The 19,100-nt window shown below is 33.2% G+C and overlaps 1 protein-coding gene across 2 annotated transcripts in view; it reads left to right on the top strand.

Annotated features, from left to right (window-relative positions):
- CNBD1 (cyclic nucleotide binding domain containing 1) overlaps nucleotides 1-19,100 on the top strand; it is a 445,210-nt gene that overhangs the window by 242,666 nt on the left and 183,444 nt on the right. Inside the window, exon 7 of one of the 2 annotated variants that reach the window (XM_087864416.1) lies at nucleotides 12,905-12,914. The exons of the other annotated variant lie outside the window; for it this stretch is intronic. Coding sequence (XP_087720542.1) covers nucleotides 12,905-12,914 — 10 coding nt within the window. The remainder of the gene's footprint in view (nucleotides 1-12,904; nucleotides 12,915-19,100) is intronic. 2 annotated transcript variants of the gene reach the window in all.

The following is a 19,100-nucleotide window of genomic DNA, read 5'->3' as shown; positions in this document are numbered from 1 at the left end:
TGGAAGGTCTTTTTGACAAGTTAAGAACGCATGCTTATCTCAAGAGCAATGCTAAGGTGATCAAGGGGTTGATTCCATTACATTCATAAGGTTTTACCTGAAGAAAATCCTTGGCTTCTTTTTATTTTTTTGACACTATCAGCTGGTCTAAAAATTACAGTACAATATCTTTCTGGATCTCTGGATACTCTCCATGGGTATCAATGTGGTTTGACTAGAATTGTGGCTAAAAGAAAGCCAGTTTTAGATTTGGGGTGGTCAGGATGTTCAGAGTAGAAAAGAGCCAATGAAACCAATTAAAGCCAAATTATTTATCACTATGGATCGAAGTTAGGAAAACCTAGAATGTTGAAAAGGTTCAGAAAGAATGAGGATGGATAAAACTAAGAAAGAAAGACAAAGATAAAAAATGAGACCTAAATATAAAAGTATATTTGTTGTTGATTACACATGAATGGGTAATGTTTCTGATTTTTCTTGATAGAGATGAAAAAGAATACATTTGCCACTCAATGGCTACATATCAGGTACCTGATGCCATTTCAATATGCTTTAGAAAAAAAATACCACACTTGGCACAGCAGTTATAATTAGAGCTACTTCTTGGTCCACGTTGTAGCAGTCAACTCCAGTCTTTCAGGATCTATTTGTTTGTTCATTTGGTGAGGGCAAAACTCATGAATTAAAATGGGAATGTGATGGGACCACCACCTCTGAATTCTGCAGTAGGTCTATGAAGGTAGCACTATCTGCCATTCTTCCAGGGATGTAGTATTTTTTTCTCCAGTTTTGTTGAGGTGTGATTGAAAAATAAAAATTGTATATATTTAAGGTGTATATCTCAAAAGTAAATAGAGTGAAATTATCACCACAATCAAGCTAATTACCATATTCATCATTGCACATAGTTACAAAATTTTTGTGGTGAAAACACTTAATATCTACCCTCTTAGCAAATTTCAAATATACAATACAGTATTGTTGACTTTAGTCACCATGTTGTACATTAAATCCCTAGTATTTACTCATTTTGCATAACTGAAACTTTGAGCAATAGCTCTTCATTTCCTCTACCCCCAGCCCCTGGTAAACAACATTTTACTCTCTGCTCCTATGAGTTTGGCTATTTTAGATTACACATATGAGATATTACAAAATTTGTCTTTCTATGTCTGGCTTATTTCACTTAACATACTGTCCTTCAGTTTCATCCATGTTGTAGCAATTGACATTTTGTTTATGCATTCATCCATGGATAGACCTTTAAATTATTTCCATATCTTGACACTTGTGACTAATGCTGCAATGAACATGGGAATGCAGATATTTCTTGGAGATAGTTCCACTTCTTTAGTTGTCTATGCAGAAGCAAGATTGCTGGATTGTATGGTAATTCTATTTTTAAGTTTTGTGGGGAAACTCTATACTGTGTTCAATAATGCTTGTACTTAGTTTACATTTCTACGGTGTGCAAGTGTTCTCTTTCCTCCACATCTTTGTCAATACTTACCTTTTGTCTTTTTAATGATAGCCATTCTAAGCGGTGTAAAGTGATAACTCATTGTGGTTTTGATTTGCATTTTCCTGATAATTAGTGATGTTGAGCACTTTTTCATATTCCTGTTGGTCATTTATATGTCTTCTTTTGAGAGAGAGATGATTATTTAGGTTCTTTTCTCATTTTTTAATTGAGTTCTTTTTTCTTTCCTACTGAGTTGTGTTTCTTATATATTTTGGATATATATTAACCTCATCCAGATACATGGTTTGTGAATATTTTCTCCTATTCTGTAGGTTGCCTTTCGCTACGTCAGTTGTTTCTTCTGCACTGCAGAAACTTTTTAGTTTGATGCAGTCTCACTTGTCTATTTTTGCTTTTGTTCCCCGTGCTTTTGGTGTCATATCCAAGAAATCATTGCCTAGAGCAATGTCAAGAAGATTTCTGTTTTCTTCTAAGAGTTTTATGGTTTCAGGTCTTATCTTTAAACCTTTAACCCATTTTCAGATGGTTTTTGTATATGATGTGAGATAAGAGTCCACATTTATTGCTCTGCATATGGATATCTAGTTTTCCTAACATCATTCATTGATGAGACTATCCTTTACTCAGTATGTTTCTTGGTACTCTTGTGGAAGATCAGTAACCAGAACTGTATGGATTTATTTCTGTTTTGATTATGATAGCTTTATAATATAATTTGAAATCAAGAAATGTAATACCTTTGTTCTCTGAGTTTGGCTTTTTAAAATTTCACATATAAATGATATCATACAGTTTTTGTCTTTGTCTGACTTATCTCTCTTAGCATAATGTCCTCAAGGTCCATCCATGTCACAAATGACAGTATTTTCTTCTTTCTCATGGCTGAAAATATTCTATTGTATATATAATGTATCTTCTTTCCAATTTATCCATTGGCAGATACAGGTTGTTTCCATATTTTGGGTATTGTGAATAATGCTATAATAAACATGGAAGTACAGATATCTTTTCAATATTTTATTTTCACTTCTTTTGGGTATATACCCAGAATTGAAATTACTTAATTATATGGTAGTTCTATTTTTAATAGTTTTGAGGAAATTCCATACTGCTGAACCAATTTATATTACCATCAACATTGTATAAGGGTTTATTTTTCTCCATATCTTCACTAACACATGTTATCTCTTGTCTTCTTGAGGTATAAAGGTAAAAAGTTAATTTGAAATCTTTTTTAATATAAGCATTTATCACTATAAATATTCCTTTTAGGACTGCTTTTGCTACATCCTGTACGTTTGGTATGTGATTTTTTTTTTTAATTTGTCTTGAGATATTTTTTTAAATTGCCTTTTGATTTCTTCTTTGACCCAATGGTTGGTGAAATATGTTGTTTAGTTTCTACATATTTGTGAATTTTCCATTTTCCTTTTAGTTATCAATTTCTAGTTCCATTTCATTGTTGTTGAAAAATATACTTGGGATGATTTTGATCTTAAATTTATTAAGATGTTTTTGTGACCTATCGTGTGATCTAGCCTGAAGAATATTCCTTGTGCGTTTGAGAAACTTTACTCCTGTTGGGCGGAAAGTTCCGTGTATGTGTCTATTAGGTCCATTTGGTCTATAGTGTTGTTCAAGTCAGCTCTTTCTTTGTTGATTTTGTACGTGGATGCTCTATCCACTTTTGAATATGGAATATTGAAGTCTATTATTATGTGTGACCTTAAATCTAAAGTAAGTCTCTCATAGTGTATTACTGCTTCTTGTTTTATTTTGATCTCTTCAGCCATTCTATGTTTTTTTTTTTTTATTGGGGAGTTTGATCCATTTACATTGAAAGTGATTAGCGATAAGTGAGGCTTTACTATTGTCATTTTGTTAATTGTTTTCTGTCTGCTGGTAGTTGTTTACTCTTGTCATCCTTTCTTATTTGATGATATTTTCATAGTGATTTGTTTTGATTCTTTTTATCTTTTGTGTATCACTAAATATCTTGTAGTTAATTTCTTAATTTGATAACTTCAAGCACATAGACAATCTGTTTCATCCCACTCCCTACCTTGTATACTTGTAGTCAGAGTTTTTACTTCTTATATTTTGTATCCCCTAATAATTTTTTTGTGGTTATAGTTATTCTTGATAATTTTGTTTTTTAACTTTTATATAGGATTTGAAGGAATTTATATACCACCATTACCATGTTGCCTTATTCTGTATTTGACTGTATATTTACCTTTACTAGTAAGAGTTATACTTTCATGTGCTTTCACATTGCTGTTTAGCATGCTTTTGTTTCAATCTGAAGAAATCCCTTTAGCAGTTCTTCTAAGGCATATCTAGTGGTGGTGAACTTTCTCAGTTTTTATTGTCTAAGAAAGCCTTTCATTTTTAAAGGATAATTCTGACAGATATGGTCATTGGCAGTTTTCTTTCTTTTAGTACCTCAAATATATCATTCTACTCTCTCCTGGCCTGCAAGGTTTCTACTGAGAAATCCATTGATAATCTTTAGTATGATAAATTGCTTTTCTGTTGCTGTTTTCAAAACCATCTTTGTCTTTAACTTGAAAATTTAATTACAATATGTCTTGATATAGATCTCTTGTGGTTCTTTGGGCTTCTCAAATCTTGATGTCTATCTCTCTTCTCCATGCTTGGGAAGTTTTTGGTCATTATTTCTTTAAGTAAGCTTTCTACCCTCCTTGGCTCTGGGTCCAAGGTGTCCATGTGCCAGTACTCAGGGAGCTATGGTGGTTCTGGCTCTGGGGGCATACAGTGGCTCCAATTCCAGGGAAGCTCAGCAGTGTTGGCTCTGTTGTCTCCAACAGGTGAGTCCACACTGGCAAATACTGTGGAGGTCCTCAGTGTTGAAGGATGCTCAGGTCACCTGCTCTTCTTTACACCCACCAGAGAATTCATAATGGAGAGGATTCCTCTTGGCACAGAGCTATGCTGGCCTGGGGAATGAGGTGACACAGGTAGAATGTTTTCTTCCTTTTTCTATATGGCCATTCTTGTTTTTTGTGCTTTAGTGGCATGTTGTAGCTTCTTAAATATATTCCAACATTCTCTGACAGCTAATTTCATTTGTGGATAGTTGCTAAATGGTTTTGTTTTGTTGTTTTGTTTTGTTTTGTTTTTTTGGTACTGGGGCAGAGTGAGACCTCTTAGTCTGCCATCTTGATGATGTCTGTAATATTGTTTTGATTTACTGTGTTGACTAAAGTTGAAGAGGGTAGGAAGAGGATAATTTCATAGGCTTCCACTTGAGCTTCCTTAAGAGCTCTTACCATAAAGGCCAAGAAACCAATGTAAAGGCTCTACCAAGTCTTCATTCAAATTATACTTTTAAGGCCCATGGAAATTTCCATGAGGTAGGTCTGTGGACCCCATGGAGTTACTGTGAACCAGACTTAGGTAAAAACTTCATTTTTAGATGCATTCTTCATATTTTCTCATGTAACAAATGGTCATTGTGAGAATGTATTCAGGTTAAAGTCATTATCATAAGTTTTAGGGTTCAACAGAATACTTGCTTGGGCTGTGAATGCAACCTTTATCTTGAGCTGTGCTATCCTTATAGTTATATACTAGGCCCAATACTCACTTTTTCTCTCTCGCAACAATAGAAGAGGAGATTTCATTTATATGCTGCCATGGAGCCCTTGGGTAGCATACTTGACCTTAAGTTAATGATTGATTTTTTTCATCCTTCTCTGTTTTTCTCTAGTGTATTGATATCACTAAGAACCAGTCATTCTATTTAGTGGTTCATATAATTACCCATCCTCCAACATCTCAAAGGTCTGAAGTATTGTAATTTCCAGTGCATTCTCGTCTGCCAATACCCTATTCCTGTTCAACACCATTAAAAGTTTTATCAGTTGTAGTACTACAGTATGCCAAGGACTATCAGTACTACAGTGATGGATTTTTATTGCAAACTGGCTGACAGGCAGTTCACAGCTCTAAAGTCCTTTAAAAAAAAAAAAAAAAAGGATAGAAATAAAGGCAGACAATTTTGTTAGCTGTCAGCAACCCGAAGGCTTTTGTTTAAGTCTGCTGAAGAACGAGTATGTGATTATTAACTAAAATTTATTTCAGATTGCTAAAAATTTAGATTATCCTTGCCAACACTGTCCCCTATAAGATGTGAGTTTTAAGTCATGTTTATCTTTGCCTGATTTTAATAACTGACCTTTTTTGTTTATTTATTTAATGGGACTTTAACAAATAAAAATATTATGACTCTCAAAAATTTGTAGTAAGGAGGGTTTTTGTGATTTTTCTCAAATAAAAGGTTATTTTTTTCCTCCATCTATTTGGCTTCTTTGCCATTATTTGCTTTTTTTTTTTTTTTTATTGTGTTGTATCAGAGAACCAAACTACAAAGAAGAAAAATAAGTAATGACATCTTTACTCTTCAATTTAAACTTCTAACAGTTTTATAAACAGGTGGGCATTATCTGAGTATAATGAACATAGGTGAAAAAATAGAGTCTGAGGATCACATTCATTTTTCATGAGATATAAACCGCTGTACTTCCTCCCTGCTATCAGTGTAAACTGGACTAAAAAAATTAGTGTGACACAAATATATAGCAAGAATTTTTGGTTTTGCTTTTCTTGACATTGATTTGTAAATTAAAAGCAAAACGCTTTTCTATTATAGTGTTTTATATAAGGAAAGGAGAGAAAAAATTATATCTTCCTTTACAAGATCACCAATTTAATGATTCTAAGTATTTTAAATTGTTTAATTCATTTTATCTTTTCTAATTAACTTCACAATTTTTCAAAGAACAATCATAAAGAAAATAAAATTTCTTTTGAGTCATCCTCACACGTGATCGTAACCATATTTTATACTTTATATACTTTTGTATTTAATACATAAATACATATTTTGCTATGCCCTATCTTTTGTTAAAATGTATTTTTGACATTACAACATTTAGCAACAATTAAAAAGCAAATATTTAAGTTGAAGATCCTCAGTAATTATTAAAAGAAATTTCCAGTTTATTAATATAATTTTTCTTTTAAAAATAAAACATTTGAAATCACATGAAAAGAAAATCATTTGTTTAAAAAGTGTGTATTGAACAAGTTGGACACAGTAGAGTGAAGTTATAAAATAGCTTTATTTCTTTTTCATACTGAAGTTTTCAAACAAGCTATGTAGCATTATTCTTCTCTGCTCGCTGGATGAAATCTTAGTCAGATCCTATGTATTAACAAACAGCCTCATTTTTTTAGATATTAAAATTTCCAGTCCTGTCTTCACTTCAAAATTTCAAACTGCCATGCTTGACAGCACAATTTGTGCCTTATTATGCCATAATTCTGCATTGGGGATGGGGTTATTCCTTTTTTCTTACTATGCATCTTTTTCAACTTACTAACTGCTTTTTCATGCTCCTCTCAGCCAGGATCAAGAAGGAGGGGAGGGTAGATATTAGAGGTAAAAATCTATGGTTATCCTTTGTGATTTGATGTCTAAATGTAGTCTTTTATATATTCTTTTTCCTGTAACTCCCTGGAAGGGTTCTTTTTCCTATAGGGGATTATTTAATTCATCCATGGCTTAAGGCAGTGTAACACCACGGGTCTTTCTTTTAGGTGAGTTCACATTTTCTGGCAATTCTCCAGTTTTATTCCTTTCTCTGGGCAGTCCCACACTGGTTATCTCTTGTGAGCCCTCCTGGCTGATGGGAGAGGGAGAATCACACACTTACTCTCTCAAATTCCTGTCTTGTCACTTTGAGCCTAGGGGAGAAAGTAAAAGGGCAGAAAGGAGAAGACTGTGGGACTCTGACAAACTCTTACCAAACAAGCATTGCCATCGGTTTCCTGATCTCAGTTTATAATCTCTTGAGTTAGAAAATGAGTTAAAGTTCACAAAACCGATTTTACAATCTCTAAATCTCTGTGCAAGTTCTGCAAACTTAAATCCTTGTAACTCTGAAACAACAGGAAAAAAGTACTTTCACAGTAGGAAAACTCCACCAAGCACTCTGTTACATAAGTATCTATCATCTCTCTAACCTTTATATAAATGTTATATTTAAATTTATACTAATTTAATGTAATTTTGTATAAATTTAAATTTAATTTAAATTTATATAAATATAGGTTTAACATTCTGGGATAATTGGAAAAATTGCATTTAATATTCTATGTTTTATTGGTATACATACAACATCCCATTTTATTTATATATGTGTATATATATGTGACAAAATTGATATGTAATAAAATATGTGCTTATCCACAGCACATAGAACATTAAATGTAAATGTTCCAATTGTTATATGATTATCTATTATGTAATCATATATAGCCTATTATATTTTTATTTCATATTATTTAATTATTATATATATATCCTATTACATATATATAATAGGATGTTGTGTATATATACATAGGAATCACATAATACATAGAATGTAACAGGACGTATTTTTATTTGCTTATTTCCACAGAAATTTTACATATAATTTTATTTTTTTCTTTTTTTTTAAAGATTTTATTTATTTATTCGACAGAGATAGAGACAGCCAGCGAGACAGGGAACACAAGCAGGGGGAGTGGGAGAGGAGGAAGCAGGCTCATAGCGGAGGAGCCTGATGTGGGGCTCGATCTCAGAACGCTGGGATCACGCCCTGAGCCGAAGGCAGACACTTAACCACTGTGCCACCCAGGCGCCCCTAATTTTATTTTTTTCTTGAAACCCACTACAATTTCGCAAAAGCTATGATATTGAAATGTAGCTCTTTACCATGTGTGTTTTGCTATATAAAAAATCAATTTTAACAAGCTAGCTTTTAGAAGGAAAGGTTTTTTTTCTGGTGCTACAGATTCACAGTTAAATTGTGCACTAGTTTTATTAAGTACTTATACTATGTAAGATTCTTTTTGCGTTAAGTGCTGTGGTGGGTTTATGATACAATCTTGAAATGACTACAGATGTAGATTTTGGAATTGTCTACAAAGAAATGTGATATTCAAACCACAAAAATAAATAAAGACTCTGATAAAAATAGTAATAAAAAGAAAGGGCTAAATTCAAGGAGCAAATCTGATTGATTCCATTCTTCAAAAGATGGTAAAGAGCCACAAAAGAAACCAGCAAAGAAGCAGAACTAGAGCTGGGACAGGGTCCTAGAAGCCAAGGGAGAAGATAATTTCCAAAAAGGTGAGATGATTAAATGGTCATTGACATTTTGAGGCCCTTTCTTTTACAATGAGAGCTTTGCATGGAGCCCTCTTGCTTGGTTTATCTTGTGACCCATTGTGAGAATTTGTTTGATGACTTGATAGCATCCTAGATGGGAGAAAATAAGTTTCCCTTGAATATATATAATTTAACTAATAAAGTTCAAACCTTTAATCTGAGAATTTTTTTAATGCTCTTCTTTAACAAGTTGGCTCATTAAATCTAAAAACAAGACACGGCTGACTTAACTAATTGCACATTATTCTTTAGCAGGTTGGATGCTTTGTTGCCTTGATAATTCTTACAAAATTAGTATTTCTCAATAATAAAAATTATAAATTACAAAATATTTGTTTTTGTCTCATCCTCCTGCTCTTGTTAATATGAGACAATGATATACTCTTCGTGTCTCTTACAGATCTGGCTCTTTGTTTTTGGATTTTGGTAAGCATGTCTCCAAGCAGGCATACAAATCAACACGCACGCACGCACACACACACACACACACACACACCCCTATTACTTGACAACATTGTGATGGAGCCAAGGATTACTGAAATAAAACATAAGAAATGCTACTTTTCCGTAATAGGGGAACAAAACTAACTCTTATTACAGGAACAGGAAAGACAGTACATGATAAGGTGGAAACTGGTTTTGACTAGGACTATGGTATTTGGAGGAAGAGCAAGTTCATTGTGGGTTAGAGTGGGCAGGAACATGTCATGAAGTTAAGGAGCTTGAGTTATGTCTCTAAGTAGAGATAGTTTATAGGTCAATGAAAGGAGGCACTATCCGTTTATTTTATAGAATTCCATAGAATAGAACATATATTGAAGGAGTTGCCGGGGACATCCATGCCTTGCTCACGTTGTGTGGCCTTATGCAGTGACCATGATAACACCACTTTAAGAACACAAGTGATGCAGTCAGACCATACTTGATAGCTCTGGAAATGGACAACTTACTAAGACTCTTAGTCTTAGTTTCTTTATCTGTAAAAACTGAGCTTAGTAATAATGCCCACTTCATAGATAATTGTATTAAATGAGATTATATAAGCACTGAGAACAATGTCTAGCACATTATGAGAACTGAATTTTTACCTACAGTTATTATTATTATAATTAGTGTTTTTGCTTTTCATTCCATCTTTTTTTTTTTTTTTTTTTTTTTTTACCAATTTTACCTTCGGGCTCTCCTTATTTCTTATTCTATTTTTATTTTTTTGAAGATTTTATTTATTTGAGAAAGAGAGAGAGAGAATGAGCAGTGGGGAGGGGAAGAGTGAGAGGGAGAAAGAGTCTTAAGCAGACTCCACACTGAGTGCAGAGCCCCATGTGGGGCTTGATCCCTAGACTCTGAGATCATGACCTGAGCCAAAACCAAGAGTCCTCTACTCAACCAACTGTACCACCCAGGTGCCCCATGGGCTCTCCTTATGTCTTGCCAATACATTGCAACCACCCCATCCTTGTATTCAATCTACGAATAGCCTCAGTTCACCATCCACATTGTCACTAGAATGACTTATAAAAGTCAAATATGATCATGTTGCTCCCTTGCATAAAATGCTTAGTCACTTCTAGTCACTTCTAAGATAAAATTTAAATTTCTGGGGCACCTGGGTGGCACAGCGGTTAAGCGTCTGCCTTCAGCTCAGGGCGTGATCCTGGCGTTCTGGGATCGAGCCCCACATCAGGCTCCTCCGCTATGAGCCTGCTTCTTCCTCTCCCACTCCCCCTGCTTGTGTTCCCTCTCTCGCTGGCTGTCTCTCTCTGTCGAATAAATAAATAAAATCTTAAAAAAAAAATTAAATTTCTTTGCATGGGTTTCAAGGCCCTTCATGAATGAATTCAGCTGTCCAGTGCACCCTTTTATTCCTAGCCATGTGAAACTACTTATAGATCACTGAAGATTTGTTGTCTCCATGCCTCTATACATCTTGTTTCCTGTGCCTGCAATGATATGCTCTTTTGGGGTTTCTTCACAAACTTTCACGCATTCTCAAGAAACTCATCAAGCTTTCTTTCTCTGACAAAACGGTCTCTCACTTTTGCCTGTGCCTTGATTTATTTTGTGTATGCCCCTAGATTGTGGTGTTAGTTTTTGTCATGTGACTTACTTTTTAATTTGTTTTTGTTTTTGTTTTCATTCTACTGTAAATTCATTGAAGTTAATCTAAACTTTACACCCCTTGTCCATAGGTGTAGTGATTGACATAGATACATATGTTATTTAAAATAAAGGCATTTTTAAGGGGATGACTGAGAGAACGAATAAGTGAATAAATGGAAATACTCCAAGTGGGAAAACCAATGTGGACAGGGAGAGATAATATGGATAATGAGGGAAACTTCTGGTCTATAGGAATGAGAAAGCAGTTATAGGTCACTTAGGCAGGTTCAGGTAAGTTTGAGTTCATTTTTTGGAGCCAGTGGGAAGAATTTTTCTTTGATGAAACAGAGTAAGGAACTATACTCATCACTTGAAAAGAGCCTTAACTTCATACATTTTAGAAAGATTAATCTGACAGTTCATGTCGTACTCTGGTGTCTTTTGATTACTGTTGTTTTCAAGAGATTTGTTGTATGCTCACAGAAAGCTAATCTTTATAATGTTTTGAGCAAATTTAACTTTTCATGTTGGAGCCAATGGACTTCCTTGCTTATTTAATCACTTTGCTCTGTGTCAGGATGTGCTTTTTAAAATTAAACTTTTCCTTTCCCAAAGAATGCCTTAATAAATTTTGCACTAAAAATAAACAACATAACTAATATATGATTGACATTCATAATGGATAAAAAAGTTAAGACTTAGTGGAAATAATCCCTGTCTTTGCTTCTACATTTTTTAATAAAAAATTATGAGCATTCAGGTCTTGAACTCAGGGCCGTGAGTTCAGGTCCCACGTTGGGTTCTATGCTGGGCATTGGGCATACTTAAAAAAAAAAATTATGAGCATTTTAAAGAAGCAATCAAATCATATCTTTTGGGTTTCATTAATTCTTTATTTGAATATGAAAATGACAGTGCTATGTTTTAAATATTTACCAGCTTTTTAAAAAGCAGTGGAGTATTGTATATTTTACATGTGAAAAAGTCATTTTGTTTGCTGTGGATAGAGTGGAGTGGATTTGCATAATGCGGTGTAGAAGGCAAAACAGGGAAATCAGTGAGGAGGCTGTGGTAATAGTGCATGTGAAAATGTTATTCGTCTGGATAGTGTTGCTTAGGAGAGAAGTATAGATATAGATGGATGTGGGATATATTTTGGATGTAGAATTGACAGGACTTGCTTATGGATTGGACACAAAAAGTAACTGAAAGAAATGATTCAATGATCATTTTTAGAATTTTGGACAAAAATTGGTGGATGTTAATATCAATTATTGGGATTGAGAAGACTGAGGTAGAAGAGGATTTAAGAGAAAAAAGGTAGAGTCCTAATTTGGTGTTTTAGAGTCAATATTTTGAGATGCCAATTATATATCCAAGTGGAAATATATGTTGACAGTTTGAAATACAAGTCTAGATCTTAAGATTGTAGGGATGTTGCCTATATCCATTTTGTTGCTCAATAGTATTCAGTTGTATGAATATACCACAACTTATTAATCTATTATTCTGTTTATAGACATCTGAGTTAGTTCCGAAGCAACAAGTGTCAGATACAAAGTGTTTTTTTTTTTTTTGTGACAAATGTTTTTATTTCTCTTGGATAAATACCTAGGAATGAAATTATTGGCGCATAGAGAAGATATATATTTAACTTTTCATGAAATTGCTAAATAGTTGTCCAAAGAAGTTGTAATGTTTTAAAGTATAGGCTTAAAAATAATAATGTTAAATATAGGACCTAATGCTTTGTTGTTTATATTGCTAAATATTACTTGTAAAATACAGTATATGAATTGGTTTGATTATTTTGCTTGATGAGAGTTGGAAGTAGAAACAGTTAATACTCCAATCATAAGCCTGATGATTATAACAGTGATGGGAAAGATCATGAATTGTGATAGCAGCTGCTATTTAATGAGTGTCTGCTATGTATATGCACTAAGGCTAAATTAAGATTTTTATAGAGTATTTCATAGCAAGTCTATGAGGTATAGATTATATTTATTATTATTCAGGAAACTAAGACTTTACTTACCTGTCTCAGATCATACAAATAATAAATACTAAGATTGAAGTGGTACCCTGGTTTGTTGATTTTCAAGCCCAGGCTATTATTCAATCACCAAGCCTTCCTGTCTTCTAAACAAACATGTTGATTTCTTGAGTAAAATTTTAAAATAAAATAAGTGGAAGTAATTCTTAGAGTAAGCTTTTAAATGAGAGTCTCTGGTCTTTGAGTGACAAATGTGTGCACATTGTGACAAACAGGGACTATGAAATAGTTTCAAGTAGAAATCCTGCTTCTTTGTCCTGTGTTTTGTGGTCGAAAATGCTGTTGTCAAAGATTTGGCTAAAAGTAGACTAAAATGACCTTTGGACATCTAAATAAACTTACTGGTCTCAGAAGCTAGTATCACTTAATGTTTAAGATACCAAAAATATGGGGCACCTGGGTGGCACAGCGGTTAAGCGTCTGCCTTCAGCTCAGGGCGTGATTCCCGGCGTTATGGGATCGAGCCCCACATCAGGCTCCTCCGCTATGAGCCTGCTTCTTCCTCTCCCACTCCCCCTGCTTGTGTTCCCTCTCTCGCTGATTGTCTCTATCTCTGTTGAATAAATAAATAAAATCTTAAAAAAAAAAGATACCAAAAATAAATGTATCTTTGCAGATACATGAATGCTCATCTTCAGCATACATTTTTATATGATATTAGATCTTTATAGTTGTAATGGCTTAAACCATCATGGTGACTCAGGTGGCCTTGCTGAGTTGTACTGAGCCCATTTAATACAATTTTATATTTTGTTTTGCCACTGCCTATATGTATGGCAGTGTGGCTGTATGTCATAGTAACAGGAATATAGCATAGCTTTTTGAAAACAGCTTTTTAAAACAAACTTTCCTTTTTTGGCTATTTACTTAATTGCACTATTTTGGACAAGTTACTTAGACTTAATTGCTTCATCTATAAAATGAGAACAATAATAATACCTACTGCAGGAAATTTTCTGAAAATTAAATGATAAAATGCAGCCCTGTTTCCGGCACAGGATATGGGTTTAATAAATAATATAGTGTATTATTATTATTATTATTATTATTATTATTATTATTATTATATTATCATTATGGAATCAAATGAAAAAATATTAAGAATATTGTGATATCAAGCAGGAAAATTAACTCTTCTTGACGTTTAACCTTGGCTCCCAGTCTGGAGTCCATCAGTATGCTACTGCAAGGCCCCGAGACACTTCCACCTAATCAGATTCTACTGGGTGATCATTTCCTACATCTGACACATGTAGGTGGTCTTCCTTGGTAATGAGTTCACTCAATATATCAGGAATTACGTATTTTCATTCCCACTTGAGAACATCTTTCTCTTGAATACATTTTCAGGTGCTATAAGGATGGGAGCAGAAGCTTGTACAATATGGAGATACTGTGTTTTTCTTTCCTCCCTGCCCTTGCCTCTAAATCATCTTGCAGCTCTTCCCTTCTGTGCTCCCTTCTCTATTGAGTCAGTCCCTTCTCACTTCCCTGGTTAGTTTCTTAGAATTTACTAACTTCTCATTTATTTGTTAGGTTATAAGGAAGCTTAGTCAGTTTTCCAGTTGGGGTATATGGCTAATTCATAATCATAACTCATCTTTGAATCTTGTTTAGCATGATGATTATGTGTAACCATCCCATCAGTGCTTTCTGTCCAGGATTTAGTTTTTTTGTAGCTATCTACCTTTGTCACAATCTCCAAAATTTAATCTCCTACTTACAAAGTAGAAGTGTATATCTCTATGCTGTGGTACTTATATGCTAACAGAATGTATAGAACACCCATAATGTAATACATCCATACCATGGTATTTACATCCATACCGAAAAGAAACTAAATTTATAAGAGAGAGAAGGTAGAGATTAAGGTAAATACTAAATGCAATTTGAAGTAATAATAAAAGTGTGGTAAAAAATGATAAAAGAGCATAGTGTGAGACAGTTCTAGGCTTGAAGCCTGGCTCTGCTATTTACTAGCTGTTTGACCTTGGATATGCTCCTTAATTTTTCTAAAGCTTCCTTTCCTTTCTTTCTTTTTTTCTTATTCTTTCTTTCTTTCTTTCTTTCTTTCTTTCTTTCTTTCTTTCTTTCTCTTTTTCTTTCTTTTTTTCTTTCTTTCTTTCTTTCTTTCTTTCTTTCTTTCTTTCTTTCTTCTTTCTTAAGATTTATTTATTTATTTGAGAGAGAGAGAGAGAGAGAGAGAGAGAGGGAGAGCATGTGTGCACATAGGAGCAGGGGGAGAGGCAAGGGAGAAGGAGAGAGAATCTCAAGCAGATGCTGCATCTAGCATAGAGCCCCATGATGGACTGACTCAATCTCACAACCCTGAGGTCATGACCTGAGCCGAAACCAAGAGTTGGTTGCTCAACTCACTGAGCTACCCAGGTGCCCTGTTTCTTTATTTCTAAGATAAATTTAGTGGTAGTAATATACTAACAATATCTTCCAAGTAGTCTGTTTTGAGGATGAAATAAGATGATACATTAAAGTGCTTAACACACAATAAGGGCTCAATAAATGTTGTTTTGCTTATCATACATTAGCAATACATATGAATTGCCAAATGAACTGTGTAGGCAGCTTATTTGAGTTAAAGAAAGGGGTAGTAACTTTTGGCAGGCAATAGATAAAAAAAAAGATATATTGAAAAAGTTAAATTTCAAATGGATAAGCATAGCATATTAGAGGGGGCATTTTCTATGGTTAATAAAGGGCTGCTAGGAAAACTAAGTCAGGATTCACGAAATATTGTTGGTGACAATGAATTAACTAGGATGATAAATTCACTTAAGGAAGTAATTTGGAGATAGGGCTAGAAAAACAGGTAGGAGAATAGAGGGTCTTGTATTTGAGGTTTAAGGGGTTCATACGTAACTTGGACACTGAATGAAATTATGGACATTGACTTATACCCACAATAACATTGAACACAAAAATGTGTATGTGGTATAGTTTTGAAAGAATAATAATAGGAGTATCTAGCATGGTGTATGGTACATGAAGAAGGAAGAATAATATGATCACTACTGTGGCCCAGAGGTAATATTATAAGGGCATGGATACAGTGATTAAATTCTTAGCTTGTGCCTATGTAAATCAAATAATTAAATAATATGATACTAGTACAGTGCATAAAGAAAACAAAATGATATTTATTTGCAATCATTTGGAGAGCTATAATTATACCATTTATATCCTTGTTAAAATAGGAAAAGGCAATGGTTCTACCTCCCTTTGTAATTGAATAAATTGGGTAACTGGAGATAATGAGCCCATATGCATAATATAATTGCTTGCTGCATAAATTTAATTGTTGATATTTACATTAATTTCTAGGTTTTATGGGAATTAATCCACTCTTTAAAATCTTAATTTATTGGCTTATATCAATTGTTAGCTAGTCGGTCAATAATAAGTTGTGTGAGTGAGAAGTAGGTGATAGGGGTTGTGGGGGTCAGAGTTTGTTAAAACCAGTTTGCTGCCAGTATGTATGTATCTTTAATTTAGAGTGAAAATATTTTGAGCAAGTTAATTACTCTACTATTAAATCCCAATTTTTCAGTCTCCCAACTGCAAAGTATTTCTAATCTGTGTTATCAGCGCAGAGTATATCTTTCTTACCTTAGAGTAATTGAGACTTGAGGGTCTTATTCATACTGTCCAATACATTTCAGATTTTATCAGATATTTGGAAAAAAAATTGGAGATAACTTCAGAGGCATTGGTAAATGGTTGTCCCCAAAGGATAAATAATGCATCTCTCTTACAAGGTAGTTGAATCTTACAAGGTAGTTGAATAGCAATTTCATCTCTAGATCCAGAATAAAACTCAACCAATAATTTCAAATGGAAATTTATTCCAATTAATTTTAAGTTCTGAGCCCAGCAGAATATTGGGATATTCTGAAGAGTAAAGAGAAAATCATGTTTGATAAGGATAAGGGATTTATCTTTAGGTATCTAATTCCTCTGCTTCCGGATTTCTGAGAATGGGTACTGCCTGACTAGGTTCTGCGTATACTGTTCTCTAAACTCAGTTGCCCTCATTCTTTTTCTTGTATTTCTCCAGATTACAACACTCCTCAAGGATTCAGTCCCAGTCCACACTTCTACTAATCCTCTCAATCTCTCTCTCATTTATTCATAGATTGTCTTGAATGATTCTTTGCTGTTATCTTAGATGTTGGTTTCCCAAGATGCCTATCCCCACCCCCAATGTTAAGGTGACTTCCTAAAAGTCAGGGAGCTTATTTTTTCTGATGCCTACAGTATAGTATTCCAGAAATTTTTAAGGTGTTCAATAAGAAAACCTTTAATTAAATTCAGTTTAATTTAATTAAGCAGAGGCTTCAAAATATTGAAGATGAACTATGAAATGAGTTTTGATTCATTAAGTGCAAATGATACAGGATTTAATCCCCATTGATTCAAAATTTTTGCTTTTATATACTGCATTATATCTAAATTGATATGTTTAAAACGTGTGCAATTATTTTCTTAAAAATGAAATGTAATACTGGAATATTTAAAAGTTAAAAATTAGAAAGTCACATAGGAAATATTTTTGCAATAATAATAACGTTGAAACTTAACATCTAAGTGGCCCTCAATCATTTAAAAATTTAATAGGGAAAGCTTGTGATTCTTTTAAGACATAAAGATATTTCTTATCATTACTACACATAGTGGCCTTTTATTTTCACAGAGAGTTAAAATGTGTTGTACACTGTAAACATCAGGTCATAGCACATTTACCACTATTTGAAAATAAATTAGAGAAAGAGTAAAAATTATATTGTCTGTAAGATGTTCTTATAGCTCTTCTATTATAAAAGCAATAAAAGAGAAATGTTTATTGGTACGTATTAAGTCTGTTTACCAGTAATTTTTTAATAACATCATAAAAAGACTTCATATAGCAGCATTAATTTAGTTATATCTTACTACAAAAACATATAGTTAATAGAATTAAAGCTTTCCATTTGTTTTATAGTCATCTTGTTTTTTAAAAAAGACTATTTCTCATTTGACTATTAATTTTGAAGACACCAAAATATATTCAAGTATGCTATTGTTTTTCTCACCTTTTTAAATACTGGATTTAAGGAGTTTATATAATAAGTAATTTCAACTTTATATAGGATTTAAAATAGGTGTTAATTTTGTAACATTTATTTGGATGTAGAGAAATATGTATAGTTTCTGGTTTGTAGGTGTTTGCATGTCTTCTGTGTAATGCCTGCTTCATATTGTGCTCATTTTACCTTGAAGTTTTTCTTTGTCTTTTGGCTTATTAATTTGTAAGATCTTTGAGTATAGTAGTGATTTAACTTTTTTCTATTACATGTATTGCATATATGATCTTCCAATCTATTATATTGTTCATGCTTTTACTTTATGGTTCTTTTATCATTACAGATATATCAATTTTTATGTAATCAAATATATTGATTTTTGTCTTAAAGACCTCTGAGTTCCTCTGTCACCATGATTTTATAAAAATGTTTAAAAATTCTTTTCAATCCATACCTTTATTGATTTTATTTTTACATTTAGAGCTTTTGAAGATCTCAAATGCATTTTTCTTTTTTTTTTTAAAGATGTTATTTATTTATTTGTCAGAGAGAGAGAGAAAGAAAAACAAGTAGAGGGAGTGGCAGGCAGAGGGAAAACAGACTCCCCGCTAAGCAACGAGCCTGATGCAGGACTTGATCCCAGGACCCTGGGATCCGGACCTGAGCTGAATGCAGACACTTAACCAACTGAGCCACCCAGGCATCTCTCTTTTTCTCAAATGTATTTTTCATGTTTTGCAAAGTAACTTCATAGTTTTTCAATTGGGAGTCCTATTGGCCCAACACAACCACTAAATTTCCAAATAATTATGATTTGTTTTGACTTCCTCTTTGTTTTGAAAATTTTTTTTATGGAGTGTTTTTAAAAGTTGATGGCATCATTATATTCTTTGCTATTATACACATTTTTTGTCTGCTTGATTTGTCAAATTCTGAAAATGTTCTATTAATATTATCCAAATGACATTGTATGTTAATAAAATTATAGTCATAGTTTTAAGGGTTTTTTATATACTCTTATATTGAACATTTTCAAAATTTTCTCTTCTCCCAAGTATTTTTGGAAGATTTACTATTTATATATGTATTTTGGTAATGTTTACTTTCCCATCATTAATAACATTTATGATGATAAATGTG

Source organism: Ursus americanus, chromosome 9 (genome assembly GCF_024610735.1).
Source record: "Ursus americanus isolate L20-20 chromosome 9, mUrsAme1.1.p, whole genome shotgun sequence".
In the NCBI taxonomy this organism is placed as follows: domain Eukaryota; kingdom Metazoa; phylum Chordata; class Mammalia; order Carnivora; family Ursidae; genus Ursus; species Ursus americanus.
The sequence above is the reverse complement of the archived record's forward strand: the minus strand, read 5'-3'. Positions and strand labels throughout refer to the sequence as shown.